The sequence below is a fragment of the Miniopterus natalensis genome, chromosome 15 (genome assembly GCF_054644295.1).
Source record: "Miniopterus natalensis isolate mMinNat1 chromosome 15, mMinNat1.hap1, whole genome shotgun sequence".
NCBI lineage: Eukaryota > Metazoa > Chordata > Mammalia > Chiroptera > Miniopteridae > Miniopterus > Miniopterus natalensis.
Genome location: NC_142095.1, coordinates 2,357,079 through 2,372,632, shown reverse-complemented (window position 1 = coordinate 2,372,632; position 15,554 = coordinate 2,357,079). Strand labels below are relative to the sequence as shown.

General features: G+C 63.0%; 2 protein-coding genes across 3 annotated transcripts; both read right to left on the bottom strand.

Moving 5' to 3' along the window:
- Positions 1 to 557: 557 nt before the first annotated feature.
- On the bottom strand, positions 558 to 10,176 carry PCBP4 (poly(rC) binding protein 4). Its single transcript, XM_087824692.1, has 13 exons — positions 10,034 to 10,176; positions 4,134 to 4,278; positions 3,955 to 3,978; positions 3,810 to 3,842; positions 3,511 to 3,627; positions 3,193 to 3,324; positions 2,905 to 3,033; positions 2,627 to 2,701; positions 2,412 to 2,456; positions 2,274 to 2,337; positions 2,103 to 2,155; positions 1,847 to 2,016; positions 558 to 1,441 (listed from the first exon to the last, which is right to left on the bottom strand). Exons 2-13 carry the CDS (start codon positions 4,212 to 4,214, stop codon positions 1,153 to 1,155), a joined length of 1,212 nt encoding a protein of 403 aa, XP_087680818.1. The 5' UTR covers positions 4,215 to 4,278; positions 10,034 to 10,176; the 3' UTR covers positions 558 to 1,152.
- Positions 10,177 to 11,437: 1,261 nt separating this feature from the next.
- On the bottom strand, positions 11,438 to 15,482 carry ABHD14B (abhydrolase domain containing 14B). Of its 2 annotated transcripts, XM_087824690.1 has the most exons (4): positions 15,421 to 15,482; positions 14,332 to 14,566; positions 12,806 to 13,047; positions 11,438 to 12,444 (listed from the first exon to the last, which is right to left on the bottom strand). In XM_087824690.1, exons 2-4 carry the CDS (start codon positions 14,540 to 14,542, stop codon positions 12,265 to 12,267), a joined length of 633 nt encoding a protein of 210 aa, XP_087680816.1. In that variant the 5' UTR covers positions 14,543 to 14,566; positions 15,421 to 15,482; the 3' UTR covers positions 11,438 to 12,264. The 2 variants fall into 2 exon arrangements, with proteins under 2 accessions (XP_087680816.1, XP_016072364.1); XM_016216878.2 differs by lacking the exon at positions 15,421 to 15,482 and having other exon boundaries at positions 14,332 to 15,185.
- Between the last annotated feature and the right edge of the window lie 72 nt (positions 15,483 to 15,554).

Here is a 15,554-nt window from a genome sequence, read left to right as displayed (position 1 = left end):
AACGGTAGAAGGGGGGCTGCAACCTCGTAAGGCCCAGAGGCTTCTAGGAGCTAGGAACCCTGCATTCTGGGCTTAACTCCGCACGGCCTTGGGCACAGTCTTCATTTTCCCATCTGTACCCTGGACCACCTCTAAGGGCTTCTCCGGCGTAGGTGGTCTGGACACTCACGGATGGTCCCCAGGCCAAGGAAGGAGCAGAGGTGGGCAGGATCCCAAAGAGGGCCACAAGGATGGCTCACAGCCAAAGCGATGGGCCAAGCAGGACAGGGTCTGGGTCCCCGCCACAGCAGGAGGAACCAGTGGAGAGACTCAGAAGACTTCCCTGACACCTGCCCGAAGAGGGGCTAGACCAAGCGACTGCATCTCCTCTATCAGCTTCTTAAAACGCCCGGAAAACCACCGGGTCAGTTTGGTGCTAGAGGCCGGAGGCTGGACATGTCCCCCAGAGGGTCCTGAAGCTCCAGAACCAGGGCTGGTGGATTCACAGATGGGGGTCCTCTGGGGCCGGCTGCACCCATTTTCTGGAGGTTTTGCCAACACCCACAGTGTTTCACAGCTTCCTGGTTTCAGAATATTTATTCAAAAACAGGGATTGAAAAAACTGTACAGAGTGTCTGCTGCTGAGAACTCAGCCCTGCCCCCGTGTGACTCCCCCAGCTGCCTGGCAGTGCCCCCCTCTTTGGGTTGCCCTCTGCCAAGCCCAGCCAGTCCATTCCAGTCAAAAGGGTTATCAGTGGAAGCAGCAGGAATCTGCGGGGAGGTGGGGAGAGAAGCATGGCCCCCAGCCACCCCCAGCCCTCCTCCCTGATCCCCACAAGGGGGAAGTAGGCTGGGAAGCCCTAAGGGAAGGGGAGTGCACAAGTGACCCCCAAAGTGGGGACACTAAGGGTGCTCCCTGCATCCAAGCACAGAGCTAGAGGGAGTGGAGCCCCCTACCTGGGACTGCCGCAGCTCCCAGAACCCTGGGCCAGAAACTGCACCCACTCTGAGCACAGGAGCTCCCACAGACGGGGGCCAGGCAGGGGTGCATCCATGCTTCTGAGCATTAGTGGTGTTTGGGACCCCAGGCTGGAGTCTCCTCGGGCAGGTGGGGTGCAGAGGCAGCCCCTGCCGGCGGTCCTGCCTGCTCCCGTGCCTGTGCCTCAGCCGGCCTCAGTAGGGCGAGAATTTCTGCCGCTCAGCTTTCTTGCTCCCATTGGCTGCTGCCATCTTGGCAGTGTAGGCCGCCAACCCCGGCGGCGGCCCTGGGGAGGCAGGTGGTAGAGCCAAGAAGGGCACGGGCTTGAGGCCGATGAAGTTGGACAGGGAGATGGCGTAGGGCGTGCCCAGCAGGCCTGGGGGAGCCGTGGGCAGGGCCGTCAGGGGCGGCGAGAAGGGGGTAGACAGGTCTGCGGGGGCCGAGCTGGGCGTCCCCCCAGAGGTAGACTTGGCCGTTTCTAGACTGGAGAGAGGGATATGGGGGGGAGATGAAGGAGAAGTTGGGGTGAGGGAACAGCGAGCGAGGGCAAATTCGGGAGTGAGGTTAGACGAAAGACGGGAGAAGGGGGCGGAGGACAGCGACTCGAGGTGGACACGTTTGGAGAGAGGATGGGAAAGGTGGAAGAGCAGGAATGGAAGGAAAGACAGCAGATGTCACAGGGGCGAGGGGAGAAATGGGGGGCCCAAGGCCCAGGGCGCAGAGCCAGGTGTGGGGAAAGGGGACACCGGCGATCGGGCAACTGCGAGGGAGGCAGAGGAGGGGCCTGGACAGAGAGGACATCTCTCCTCACCCCACCTATGCCCTTCTCAGGCAGGCAAGTCCCCGGGGCCTGTGACCTGTGACCCCCACGCCCCAGCCCACACTCACCAGGCAGTGATGAGGTACTGAGCCAGAGCGATGGAGACCGGGGACCCAGTGATGGTCACGTGCCGCTCGCCGGCGCCCTCAGCCTGGTTCCCAATCTTGATGTGAGCCCCTGACATCTGCCTGATCTCACTGATCTTGCTGCCCTGGCGCCCGATCACGCAGCCAATCAGCTGAGGGGAGGGCAGAATTCAGCCCCAAGAAGGCCCAGGACCCCTGAGCCCCTCCCCTCCCTCACACCACCCCCTCCCCTGCTCACGTCGTTGGGAACCAAGAACTCCTGAGAGCTGGTCTGTGCGCCAGGATCCAGTCCTAGGGAGAAGAGGGGTTGGGCGTGGTTCTGGGCCTTTCCTGCCTCCCCTGCTCCACGCCAGGGAGCTGCCTGGCCCCTTGGGATGGGCCCCTGCCTGCTCCCGCAGGGGCTGCTCACCTGGCACCATGCTGGACGAGGCGAAGGGGACTGCGTGGCCGGAGAGCTGCTGGAGCTTGGTGACCTGTGCCAAAGGAGCGGGGTCAGGACTCAGGCAGCCTGATTCAGGAAGGGGTGCCTGGGGCTGTGGTCACTCACCTCAGCTGGGCTCACAGCCCCATACTGACTCTGGACAGAGAAGCCCTGTGCGGATGAAGTGGGTGAAAGGGGGTCACTATGACGGGCTCAGGGCAGTTTGGCCACAGTCACTCCTCCCTGCCTCTCCCTGGACCCCCAATTCCTCCTTCCATGCCCTTCATCAGTTCAGTCCCCCTTTTCCAGTCATACTGCGACCTCCCTGCTGTTCCCCTCACCTGGTTGGCGGAAAGAAGGACGGTACCTAAGGAGAGGCTGGGGTGATACGGGATGGTGGCTCCTTTGGGTGGGGACTGGAAGGCACAAATGGGGCAGCTTTATCAGGACCCTCTCAGGCCACCCTGGCCTGTGCTGTCAAGACCCTCCCCAGGACCCCCAGAGATATGCAACCGACATCCTGGAGCTCCTGACCCATCCCTGCTGCCCCCACCTGCTGTCACATGCATAGGATTCGGGCCCAGCCCCTGCCCCCTCTCCCTGGCCCCAAAACCCGAACCTCCAGGATAACAGCACAGATCTGGCGCACACACAGGATGATGGCATCAGGCACCCCGGACACGGTGACAGCGCGCTCTGTGGAGTTGGGGAGCAGGTCCCCTGCCACCTGCACCTGGGCACCTGTAGTCTGCAAGCAGAGAACAGGGGCCACTTCCGTCTCCTCTCCCAGCCCAGAGAAGGGCTGCACAGGCTCAGAGCTCCCCGGGGGATTGGAAGCCTGAAGCCCAGGTCCTCCCTGGCAACAGGAGGGTGGGACTTCCTGGGGGTCGTATCCCCTTCCCCTCACCTCTCGGATCTCCTTGATCTTGGTGCCCGCCTTCCCAATCAGCGAGCCACACTGGCTGGCGGGGATGACAAGGCGTAAGGTCACTGGAGGCCTGGAGACGGTCCCACCGTTTGCAGGAGCAGAGCAGAGATCCTGGGCAAGAAGGCTATGGGTTGGCCCCCCCATGTCCCCGCTGCTCCCGCACCCTGGAGGGAACCCTCCCCCAGGCCCACTCTAATTCAAATCCCTGCCTGGGCTTGGCCTCCCCTCCCACCGGTAGCAACAGTCCTGTTCCTCCAGGGGAGCCAGCCTTGGCCTCCACCCCGGCCAGGCACACACCTCGTCCAGCTTGAAGGCGATCATGGAGACCGCGTGGAAGACGGCCGCCGTAGACCCAGTGATGGTGGTGATGCGCTCCGGGCAGGAGCCCTCGGAGATGGTGATCCGGGCGCTGCTCTGCGGGGACAGGACAAGCGCCGGGCAGCAGGGCTCCTTCACTTTCTCACCAGCAACCTGTCTGGCCTGCCCCACTCACAGGCCCCCCCCCGCCCCCCCGAAATCTGGACACTACCACCCTCTAGGGGCACTCACTGGATCTCCCTTCCCCTCCAAACCAGGTGCCCACACTCCATGCTCACCTGCTCCCGGATCCGTTTTACGGTCTCTCCTTTCTGCAGAAGAAAAAAATAGAGGAAGGAGGCCTTTAGCCTGAGCAGTTGGTGCCTCCTCTCCTGGACCGAGGCCTCAGGTTGAAGGGGACACAGAACAGCGCCCAGCACCTACCTTCCCGATGATGCTGCCGACCTCCTGCAAACAAAACAGGAGCGGAGTCAGGGGGTTCCCAATGCCCAGGTCCTGCCCCCCACAGAAGACTGGACACCTGAGATCCAACTCCGGCTGGCCAGGCCTTACCTTGCCTTGCCCCCCCCGCCCCCTCAAGTCGCAGCAACGACCCCCCTCACCTTCCCATGCATCAGCATCCGCAGCGTGAGGGTGATGCTGAGCTCCGGCTCCTCCTCCAGCCCCGCATCTGAGCTGCTCATCCTGTCAGGCGGGGCTGGGGCCACAGCGGCCTGGAAGTGCGTCCACGCTGTGGCCTGGCTGGCTCTGGCAAGGGGGGCAGAAGAGGTGCTAAGTCAGGAGCCCAGCTCTCTTTCAGGTCCCCTGCCCTTCTATGGGGACCCCAGAGCTGGGCTAGCCAAACTCCCAGAGAACGGAGATGATGCAGGCCGCGACTGGGGCGCTTGCGGGCAACTCGCTAACTGTGCAACCCTAGACAGCTCTCTTAACCCATCTGAGCCTCGGAGTCCCCATCTGGAAGAAGGGGAAACCAAGTCCTACCCCCAAAGAGTTATGAGAATTAAAATGAGCTGAGCACAGTCTCCATGAGTATCCTTCCCTCCCCCTTGAACATCAGAAGAAAGAACTAGGAGGCCTCTAGGAGGGAGCCTCCTCTCTGGGCTCTTGGAAGCGGGGACCCCTGTGGATTGGGCCTGGAACAGCCATGGGGAGCCATGGGAGGCCTAGGAAGGAGGGTGGGAGTGAAGATAGCAAGGCTCTAGGAGGGGCCCTCTTGCCCCTGCGGCCTCTGCCGGGCAGCGCCTTGGGGGAGCGGGCTGTTCTGCCGGCTCCCTGAAGCCGAGGCAGCCCGCACACAGCTTTGAGCCGGGTCCATTCAGGACCAGGGAGCCGGGCTGTCGGGGACCAGCGGACTGCACAGTGGTTTTCCAAGCCCTCTCCCATGTGCCGCATTCCCAGCCTGGGGCGCTTTCTACTGCACCAAGAACAAGTCACTTGGGCTCCAAGTCTCAATTCCCTCACCCATAAAATGGAGGGAATGCCTCCCCCTGGGACTGGGGGACGGGTAAGAAAGGGATTTGGGGGGGTGGGGAATGTCAAGTCTGGTAAGTGATGGAGAAAGGAGGAGCTGGAGATTAGCTGCTGGGATTAGCCCGGTCGCCAGCCCTCCCCACCCGACCCCTTTTCAAGCCCTGATTTAATCCTGAACCTTAATCCTGCCTGGAAATCCCTCTCCAGCGGCTGTCTTCCGCCATAGCTCAGCCTGGATGGGCGCTCACTGGGGGACCAGACCCCAGCAGGATCACAGGGAGTGGGACCAACTGGTGCCAAGCTGAGCCAAGACCGAGCCCTAATCCCCCTTGCCTGGGAGGGTGTGGGGCAGGGGAGGCGGCCCAGCCTGGCGCACTCCAGACCACCTCTGGGCAGCTTCCTCCTCAGCCGATGTCCTGTCCTGGTGGGAGGGTCAAGGGCATGGAGCGCTGTTCAACACTTTCTTGGGAACCCTTGGGGTAGCCAGGGCATGGCATGGAGTAGGAGGGGGTCTCCCAGCCTGGCTCTTTCTCAGAAAGCCTGAGCAAACCACTGCATGGCATGAGGCCCGTTTCTTCATCTGTACAACGGGGGTGACAACCCCGACCCCCCCCAAGCACCCTGTGACTGTTGCCTCCCTAGAACCCGCTCCTCCCTCCGTCCCAATGTTGCCCATAGGCTCTCCAGAAGTCAGAGGTCAACTGTGGACGCACCGACTGGGCTCCATGGACATCCTGGCCGGCTTGGTGCTGGCTGCCCTTGCTAACATTCCCCCAGCGGCCTGCACTTCCCCCGCAAAGCACTTGTGATGACGTGCGTGGTTTCTGCCTCCCTGGGCAGCCAAGCCTAGGAGCCCCTTAGAGCAGGCGCCAGGGCTGACGCCTCCTTGTGTCCCCAGAGCTCAGGCCAGACACAGGCCGGAGAAGGTATTCAGAACATACAGGTTCACTGGACAGATGAATTCACGGAAGAGAAAGGGAGCCTGATGCCTGTGGGGGGTCTGAGCCTGCCCAAGGTCACAGAGCCCTGTGGGACTAGCCAGGTCCTTCCTGCCAGTGCGGGGCTTTGTCCCAGGTCGCGTCTGCCTGAGTCCGTGAGTCCTCTTTGTAGAGGGGGGCTCTTCAAAGGTGGGGAGCAGGCTTCAGTGGCCTCTGAGACCCCTGCCTGGCTCACAGACGAGGGTCATGTTTAAAAAGGACCACAACTTGTCTAGAGCCATAGTCTTAAGCTTCAGAGTTTTCTGGGGCACAGGAACCCCTATGGGGTGGTAACCACAGGAGACCTGACACCACCCTCATACCATTTCCACATCATGGGGGCCCAAATCCCAGGAGAAACAGGAGGTCAGAAGGGCTGAACTGGGGTTCCTGCCCTGAGAAAGATAAGGTCTGCAGCAGAGCCCCACTGCCCCAAATTCAGTGGGTGACTTGGCCAGGCCTTCAGCTGGCCTGGACCTCAGTTTACCCACCGTGCTATGTGTGTGTGTATATGTCCAAGTTCAGGCAGGGTGTGTGTGTGTTGCTGGTCTCTCTGTCTTTCCTGTTCTGAGGGCTCCTCCCCCAGGTCTTTCCTGTCTTTTAGGAGAACTGGGGGTCCTGACACAGGTTGCCCCAATTACTCTCATAGGGGCCCTAAGAACAAGCAGCCCTATTGGCACACTGGCTCCCCTCTGTCCTCACGGGGGCTCCAGGGAGTTATTTGCTGCTCCAGCCTGGTGGGCCCTGGGTCCCTGCTGGGCCACCCACATGGTAGCCACACCTCATGCCACACTGACCTCCAGCTCACCTCTGGGGGTGCCCAGCCCCCTCCGGTCAGCAGGGCTCCCCAGCAGAACACAGCCAGCTTAGGCCAGGCCTCTGACCTTCGGTGCTCCCTCCTGCTCCCCAGGCCCCCTCCCCAGACCCAGTGCCCACTCCTGTCCCTGGCTTCCTGCCACTCAGGCTGGAGGGGGTGGAGGGGGGAGGTGACAGCTGTGTAAGCTATGGCGGCTGCCCCTTCCTGCCCCTCCCCCCAGCTGTCTCTCTCTCCCTCTCTCCCTCTCTCTCTCATGACAGCTGCCCAATCAAAGGGCTGGGGGCTTAGCCAGCTCCCCCCCCACTCGCAGGGATCAAGTGTCCACCCTGGCTTTGTTCTGGAGCAAGAACAATCCCGGGGAGGGGAGGGCTCCTGGGGCCAGGCGACTCAGCCGGACAGGCCCGCCCCTTGGGGGATTCCCTGGGCTCTGCTGGTCAGAGTCTGGACCAACTAGGGCTTGAAGACCCACCTGGGCTGCGGAGAGAGGGGGTTCAGTCTCCAAGTTCATCCCCACCTCACATCCCCTCAGCACCTTCAGCCCCTACCTAGCAACCTACTCCCAGAGCAGCCATGCTGACCACACCCAGTGATGCTGGGGAATGCTTGGGATCAGGCGGAGCAGGGCGTGGCAGGGGGCTGGACACTGGGCCTGGGCACTGAGGGATTCTGACTCCCCTGCTCGCCGTTCCTGATCAGCCAGCCAGGCCTCCACGAGAACCACCCCAGCATCCTCAGACCCATGCACCTGGCCTCCCAGGATGGCCATTCCTACCCACTTCTTGGGAGAGCCGGGGGAGGGGCCTGCAGGGGAGCAGCCTGGGTCCACCGGCTCCAGCCTCTAGCTCTTGACCCAGGGCTGTCCTGTACACTCAGTGCTAGGCAGAGAAGGGAAGCTCTGACCACCTGGCTGGTGCCAGAAATGCGACAGCCTCCTCAGAGCATCATTAGGCACCCCCGACTCCCCGCAAGAGTCCCCATGGCCAAGGGAAAACAAGGCAGGCCCAGGTCCAGACTGGGCACCAGGGGAAAGGGCAGTTTCGTGGTACAGCCCCACCCACTGGTACCCATCCCTCACTGTCTCACCCAAATCAAGAAAGGTCTCTAGCTTCCATTCCCCATTCTGGAGACTGGGTCACTCTGCTGCTCAACGACCATCCTTGGCTCCCCAATGCCCGAGGTTGATCTCCATAGACAGGCACTCAGGGGCCTGCATGATCTGGCCCCTGCCAACTTGTCTTGTCTCATCTCCATCCCATCCCCCATACACCAGGCTGCAAAACACGCCTAGCACCTCCAGGCCTCTGGGCCTTTGCCCAGGCTGATCCCAGCTTGAAATGCCATCCTCCCCACTCTATCAAAATCCTTCTCAAATGCCACCTCCTCTGTGAAGCCCTTCCCAACCTTCCAAGTCATATATAATCACTCAGGCCTCTGGGCCCCCCAAAGATACGCCTACAACTCAAGGGAGCCCAGTTGAGCATTTCCTAGCCTGTCTTTCCACAACACAGAGAGCTCACCAAGGGCAGGAACCAGGAGCAGGCTCAGCGTGCAGGGAGAAGACCGGGCTCACAGGGCCTGGAGCACTGGGACTAGAGACGGGTCCCTGAGGAGCGGTGAGGGTGGGGTGGGAAGACCCAGGACACAAGGGACCAGTCACAGGAGAGAGCCAGGATCTGTCTGACAGGATTCCCAAGTCCCATTCCTCAGTACCCCCAGCCAGCCCTGTTCCTACTGTTTCTCTGGGTCGAGGGGCTCCCCTGGCATGTCACTGGGGTGGGAGATTTGTGCTGTGCTTTGAGACTTCTGGGGGCCCAAGTGGGTTTCTCCAGGGGGAACGGGGCTGGGAAGAACAGCTCAGGTGTGACACAGGTTTCGCAAAGCCAAGCTCAGCCTGTCACAGCTGGAGGGGCCTCACCAGAAAGGAACCTGAGGCCCAGAGAGGAAGGGGCCTGTTTGTAAGGCTCCATGAGAGGCAACTGGCAGAGCTGGGAGGACCTAGGGGTCCACCTGTGTAGCTCAGATCTCCTTCCCCAAGAGGTCTGCGCCACGGGGGCAACGGTGATGGAGGCTGGAGCGGGGGCACCGATGGGAGTAGGAAGGGTGGACAGAGCTTGTCTGGGGACACAGGGTGGGGCAAAGCAAGCTTCCCTGTGGCCTGGGCCTGCCAGGGTGTGTGGGCCGCATGCTCCCAGCCCCCCACCCCCTGAGCATTCGAGAAGAACAATCCCCTTGTGTTTGGGCAGCCTGAGCCTGCATGCTGATGAAGGCTAGGGGGTGGAGGCTGGGGTGGGGGTGCCTGGGAGGTTGAGAGGGTTCCAGGGGAGCTAGGGGACCTTCAGATAGAAAAGGGATAGGGTCCCAGGCGCTGGCCCGGAGACAAAGAGGGTAACCCCAAGAAACGGTGAGGGCTGGAGTTGAGGTTTAAGCTCCTGGGGAGTCCCGGGGTTCAAAGAGCTCTTTGTGGGGGAAGGAGGGCCCCTGGGGACACATGCCCTGTGGGTCCAGCATGAAGGTGATCATCTTGGGCTTGGTGGGGACCCACAGCCCACAGTCCGGGAGGAAGGAATGCAACTGGCCCTGGGTTGCATCCCGTGAAGACCACTCCCCTGGGTGCTGGGGCCGGGTGGGGCACTGGGTGCCACAGGTCTCAAGATGGCGGGCCTGGGATAGGGGAGTGAGGAGGCGGTCACCTCCCTCTCCGGACCAGGCAGGCACCCGGGCCAGGCTGAAGTGAGTAGCCAACGCCCCCCACCCCCAAGGATTCCAGCTAAGCAGCCAGGTCAGAGCTGAGGGGCTGAAGAGCCGCAGGACAGCAGGCCCGCCGCGAGCCTCCCGGCTGTCACCTGCCAGCCCGGCCTGGAGGTCTGTCTGGCCCACCAGGGACTGCGGAGGAGGGGAAGGGGTGTGTGCTGGGCAGGGGTGGCAGATGGGGCAGAGGCGGGGCCGAACCGGAACGCAGGGCAGGGGGTCCAAGGGACAGACCAGCAGGTGGGATGAGGGCCTCGAGTCTGGGGTCTCAGGTCCAGGAGGCTCGCCCCCGGCGCCGGGGGCCCCTCTAGCTGACCAGCGCCCCCCATCTGCGCAGGCCCGCGCCCGCGTGGGGCAGGGAACGTGCTCCTCGCGGCCTCCCAGTCGCCCCAACCCAGGACCCCGGCCTGCGGGCTGGGGCGCCGCTCCCCGCGCCCGCCGAACCCCGAAACTTCGCGGCCCGCGGCGCCCCGCCCGGCGCGCGCCCTACCTCGCTGGGCTGTCCTGCGGCGGCGCGGCGGCCCGGCCGCTCAGTGCCACATTGTCCCGGAGAGGCGGCCGCTCGCAACTGCCGGTGACATCAGCTGCGAACAATGAGGGGTTTGACAGGCGCCGAGCCCGGCGGCCCGGAGCCCGGCTCCGCGCCCCCCCCGGCCCGCCGGCCCCTCCCCGCCCCCTCCCCGGATCCGATTACAGCGCGCGGGCCCGCCCCAGACGCCCCAGTGCCGCAGCCGCCGCCCCGCCCCGCGCCGCGCTGCGCCCCGCGCGCCCGCCGCTTCCGGGAGCCCCGAGCCCCCGGGTGGGGGGCGCGCGGAGCCCCGGGCCCGGGGTGGGGGCGGGGAGACCAGGCCGGGAGTGGGGGGCGGGGAGACCCGGCCGGGAGTGGGGGGCGGGGAGACCGGGCCGGGAGTGGGGGGCGCGCGGAGCCCCGGGCCCGGGGTGGGGGGCGGGGGAACCGGGCCCGGGAGTGGGGGGCGGGGAGACCGGGCCCGGGGTGGGGGCGCGCGGAGACCCGGCCGGGAGTGGGGGGCGGGGAGACCCGGCCGGGAGTGGGGGGCGGGGAGACCGGGCCGGGAGTGGGGGGCGCGCGGAGCCCCGGGCCCGGGGTGGGGGGCGGGGAGACCGGGCCCGGGAGTGGGGGGCGGGGGAACCGGGCCCGGGAGTGGGGGCGGGGAGACCGGGCCCGGGGTGGGGGCGCGCGGAGACCCGGCCGGGAGTGGGGCGCTCCGGCCGCGGCCCTCCCCACGCCGCCCGCGCTGCGCCGGGCCCCGAGTCCCTTCCTCCGGCCGCGCCCCCTGCGCCCCATCCCGGCCTCCGCCCCCCGCCAGCCCCCAGCGCCGCCCCGGTCCCCGGGTCCGCGGCTTCCACCCCGCGCCGGCCGAGTTCCCGGCTCTCCTGCTCCGCGCCACCCATCCCCGCGCGGGGCTCTCGCCCGCCGAGACCCGCACCCCTCGGGCACCCACGGCCTCCGCGAGGCCCGGCCCTCGTCGGTCCCGGGCAGGCGACCCGACCGGCCGGAGGAGGGGCTCGAGGACTGTGTGACCCGGGCACCCCGCCCGTGACCCCCACACAGCTGCCCCCAGAGTGCGTTTTGGGGCCAGGGAGGCCCGCGAAGTTGAGAACTCGGGGGGGGGGGGGAGTAAGAGGTTAAGGAAGGCGGAGGCGGGGCTGTCCCCAGACCCTCCCCCCCCCCCCCCCCCGTAATCGGCTCAGCGGGGTCCCGCTGACCTCCGCCTCCCCCACAGCCGAGCCGCTCGGCACCTGGGGGTGTGGGGGTGGGGAGGGGAATCCAATCTCCCTTCCCCTCCATCTGGCCTGGTGGACAAAGGGCAGGGGGACCATCTGGTCCCGCGCGGCGGGGGAGGGGCGACGCTCTGGAGACTGCAAGAGCCCGAGGGGTCTAACTGCTTCACTTTATTTCACCGATTTCCACTCTCTTCCCCAGCCCCCCAGCCTCGGAGCAGGAAAGCAGCTTGGCTCAGAAGGCACAGGCCTAATAACCTGGGAAGGTGTGGAGCACCTAGAAGGGGGGAAAGCAGGGATATCTGAGGGTCAAAAGGGTGGTCCTGTCCTTTGGGGGGGCAATTCTGATCTGGAGTCAGCTGCGACCTCGGGGTGAGTGGAGTTCAGGGCAGGCCACACCCTAAGCCTGGCAGAGGATCCCCTGCTAGCACTGGTCCCTGGGGCCCCCACCTTCCCAAGGTGGGAGGGCACAGGCGCCTATGCGAGTGTTGTGTAGAAGCACAAACATGCATGAGTGTCTGTGCACACAATGCAAAGCTGCACCTGAGTGTGCATGTCCGTCGGGGGCATGTACCTATGCGGCTGGGTCATATTTGGGAACCTGTGTAAGTGTGCATATGGCCACGTATGTATCTGTGGCCTAAGAGGCAGGATGGGGGCTGTGAGTGCCCTTCGGGGGCAGCTGGGGTGGATGTAGGAGGTAGGAGGGGTGGGCTGGGCAGAGCAGAGCAAGGAGTGGGAGCTGAGCGGGAAAGCCTATAGCAGAAGCTCATCTAACAGGTTACCCTCCACCAGGTCATGTTCTTTGATTCCTGATTTTTTTTTTCTCTTGATTTCATCTCCTCTGTGTGTCACTGCAAGAGAAAGAAGAAAAGACAGACCCCGAAAGACAAGCACCCAGACACACACACACACACACCCCTGTTGCATGTGCATGGAGAGTGAGAGCCCCAGAAAGGCAAGCAGTAGGGCTGGGCCTCATGCTAGCCCCTGCAGGAAATCCAGCAGCCCTGTATGCCACTCCTCGGGTTTGTCCAGGTAACAAGGGTGCCCCGCCCCCTTCAGGACCAACACCCGGTGGTTGGGCAGCTGCTTCAGGTGCTCAAAGCTGGTCTGACCCATGGCGTCCTGGTCGCCATAGACAATAAGAGCTGAGGTCTAGAGAAAAGAAAGGGTGGCAATGTCAACAGGGACCTGCCACACTAGCCCTCCCTATCACTTCAGTCTCTCCCTGGAGTCACCCCAAATGAGGGGGGAGAGACAAGCTGACCCAGTGGGGTGGGAGGAGCCAGCTCCCAAGGGCCAGGGGTATGGATTTGTGTCTGTCCCAGCACACTGTTTAGCCCAAGGCTTGACACAATAATCTGCTAAGTAAACCAAAAGGGTGGGGTTTGGTAGTTCAACTCCTCCCAGAAGCCACCCACTGGCTACCTCCCAAATAAGAAGAGGCCCCAGAGGGACTTTCCCTTGCTCCTGGAAGGGGCGTATTAGCCTCCCATAGCCTCCCACACACGGGTACCTTCACGCTGGCATAGTCGGCAGCATTGATTTTGTCAGTGCAGATGGGGGCCACTGGCACATAGCCCCGGAGCTGGGAGCCAGGGGCCGTGAGGAAGGGCAGGGAGTACATGCCACTCAGAGATGGGCTGATCACAACCGGGGGACCCAGGTCCAAGGCATCCACCACAGCTGCCAGGAAGCTGCTGGGGACCAGCTCCCCAACAGAGGCAGGGGCTGTTGCTTCCTTGGAGCGCCCCAGGCCTGTAGGAATTTAAGTGTGGGAGAGAAAAGAGAAGGGTGGTGAGTGGGAAAACGGGAGAGGGTCCCTTCCTCTAGGAAGCCCTCCTAGGTCAATCTCCCTGTGCCAGGTTCCAGCAACGTGCCCGAGTTTATTTCTACAGCAGCCTAGATCTGTCATATATGCGGCAAGCATGAGGCATTTCCCTCATGTCTGTGCCCATCTCCCCAGCAGTATAGTGCTCTGGAAAGAACCAAGCTCTGAAGTCCAACACAGCTGGGTCCCAGGCCCAATTTTCCATTTACTACCTATGTGATTTTGGGGAAGTCCCCTCAGCTCTCTCTACTGCTCAGTTTCCCCACCTGTTAAAGGGAGAAAAAAGTATCTGCCATTTAAGATTGTTGTGAGCCCACCCGGGCGTGGCTCAGCGGTTGAGTGTAGACCTGGGATCCAGGCGATCGGGGTTCGATTCCCGGTCAGGGCACATGCCCAGGTTACGGGCTCAATCAATGACTCTCTCATCATTGATGTTTCTATCTCTCTCTCCCTCACCTTTCCTCTCTCTGAAATCAATAAAGATATATTTTGAAAAAAAAAGATTGTTGTGAAAATTGAGTTAACTGCTTAAGATGAGCTCAAGACTTTAGCCTTGAAGCTCAGCCCAACCCACTGTCAGAACCAATCCCATCTGGGCCTGGAGGCCCGCCCTTGGGCACTGAAACCATACCAGCCATGGCCAAAGAGGGGAGCAGGTCAGCCATGCAGTCCTTTCCACAGGGCACCAGGGGTCAGGGCCTGCTGGTCCAGGTTATGACTGCCAGACTGGGCCTGCCCCTGCCTCCACCAGAACTCAGCTTAGGGCTTTCTACCTGGGATCATGAGTAGTGGCTCAGCCACCCACTGGGACACTCAGTCTCACTCCTCGGGGCTTCCAACAGAGCCTATGGTTATGGCTCTATCAAAATATTTTACTTCCAATGGGCTGAGCACCAATTATGTGTCAGGTCCTGGCCACATAATCACGTGGATGATATCATTCCATTCTCACGAGAGCTAACCTCCAAAAGGAGTGTGGTTATCTCACATTACAGATGAGGAAACAGGCTCTGAGACACTACCCTAGGCAACAGTTAGAGCAACCGGACAGTGTCCAGACATCAGGATCAAGATGAGAGAAGCTCCGGGGTTCTTGCAGTGTGCACTGTGCCCTGGCCTGGCTAAGTCCTTCCAGACCCCCAGACTCCAGCCCTGCTCCCCCAAGGAGGTCCCCACCACCCCTGCCCAAAAGCCTGCTGCAGAAGAAATACCTGGCAGGTCGATGGCCACAGCCCGGTAGCCAGCCTGGGCCAGCCTGAGCAGCGTGCCCAGATTCTGCCAGGTCTCGGAGGAGAAGCGGATCCCGTGCAGCAGCAGTACCGAGAACCGGGCGGCCTGCCCACTGCCGGGCCGAACCTCCCGGAAAAAGAGGCTCTGGCCCTGTACCTGGATGGTGCCCTCGTGCTGCTCCACGTCACCCATGCTGCCGCTGTGCCAGTGCAGCGCCTGTAGTTCGAGACCAGGCTCATGAGCCCCAGAACAGCCTGCCCAGGTGGGGCAGGAACACTGCCAGGGAGAGGGCAGGGCCCAAGGGAATGGCAAGGAGGCCTGGGGAGGCTCCCACAACTCTAAGAACATGCTTTGGGGCGAGGAAAATGAAGATGTTATTTCTGCCTCTGCTGCTCACTTTGTGTGGCTTTGGCCTCAGTTTCCTCATCTGAAAAATGGGACATTGAAGCCTACATCAAGAATTAACAAGTTAAAAAAAAAAAAAAAAAAGAATTGGCAAGTGAGGGTTTCTGGCCTTGGAAAGAACTCAACACAAGGGGTCCCTATTATGATGGTGGTTCTCACTGGTACCCCTGTCTACGAAGGGGGACAATGGTACTTAGTGCAAGAGTGCTCGACGGGATTAAACCAGGCCCGCCCAGCGCTTAGGACTAAGCACGGGGGCTGCTCAGCCGACCATGGTGCTCAGCGGCCTCTCCGTCTCCCGGGCACTGTCGGGCTCGCAGTTTGGCACCGCGGGCGGGAGGGGGTCGGGGTTGGAGAAAAACGCCCTTTTTCTGGAAGCGGAAACCGCAGCGCCCAGAGGGGGAAAGGCTTTGAAATTCCCGCCCGCGAGGGACCTGGGTGCTCGGCGCGCGGACCCCGCGGTCAGGGGCGCGATCGCCGGCGCCGCCCGGGCTCGCTCCGGGCCTCCGAGGACCTCGGGGCGGGCTCACCCGGCCGAGCGGGGCGCACGAGAAGGGGCGGGGCAGGCCCGAGAGAGGGGCCCTGGGGAGCCAGGGGGAAGGGGAGAAACGGGGGGTAGGTGGGAGTTCTAACTGGAGAGAGGGTCGGGGGCGCAAGGCCGGTACCTGGGGAGCCGCGTGGGACCGCACAGACCGGAGGCAGGCGAGTGCGGGCGACCGGGGCCCGGGGCGGGAACGGGGAGGGGCGGGGGCGGGGAAGCGGGGACGCGCCCCGGTCGTGCTCCGGGGCGCCCTCTTGT

What these genes read in the sequence shown, in the direction of transcription:
- PCBP4 (XM_087824692.1), bottom strand. Translation starts at nt 4,214, where the DNA reads ATGAGCAGCTCAGATGCGGGGCTGGAGGAGGAGCCGGAGCTCAGCATC. An exon ending in TCTGTGCTGTTATCCTGGAG is followed by an intron (nt 2,702 to 2,904) that starts GTTCGGGTTTTG and finishes TGTGCCTTCCAG; the next exon opens with TCCCCACCCAAAGGAGCCAC. An exon ending in CAGTACCTCATCACTGCCTG is followed by an intron (nt 1,442 to 1,846) that starts GTGAGTGTGGGC and finishes CCCTCTCTCCAG; the next exon opens with TCTAGAAACGGCCAAGTCTA.
- ABHD14B (XM_016216878.2), bottom strand. Translation starts at nt 14,698, where the DNA reads ATGTTCTTAGAGTTGTGGGAGCCTCCCCAGGCCTCCTTGCCATTCCCT. An exon ending in TGTGGCCATCGACCTGCCAG is followed by an intron (nt 13,048 to 14,331) that starts GTATTTCTTCTG and finishes AAATTCCTACAG; the next exon opens with GCCTGGGGCGCTCCAAGGAA. An exon ending in CCGACTATGCCAGCGTGAAG is followed by an intron (nt 12,445 to 12,805) that starts GTACCCGTGTGT and finishes TCTTTTCTCTAG; the next exon opens with ACCTCAGCTCTTATTGTCTA.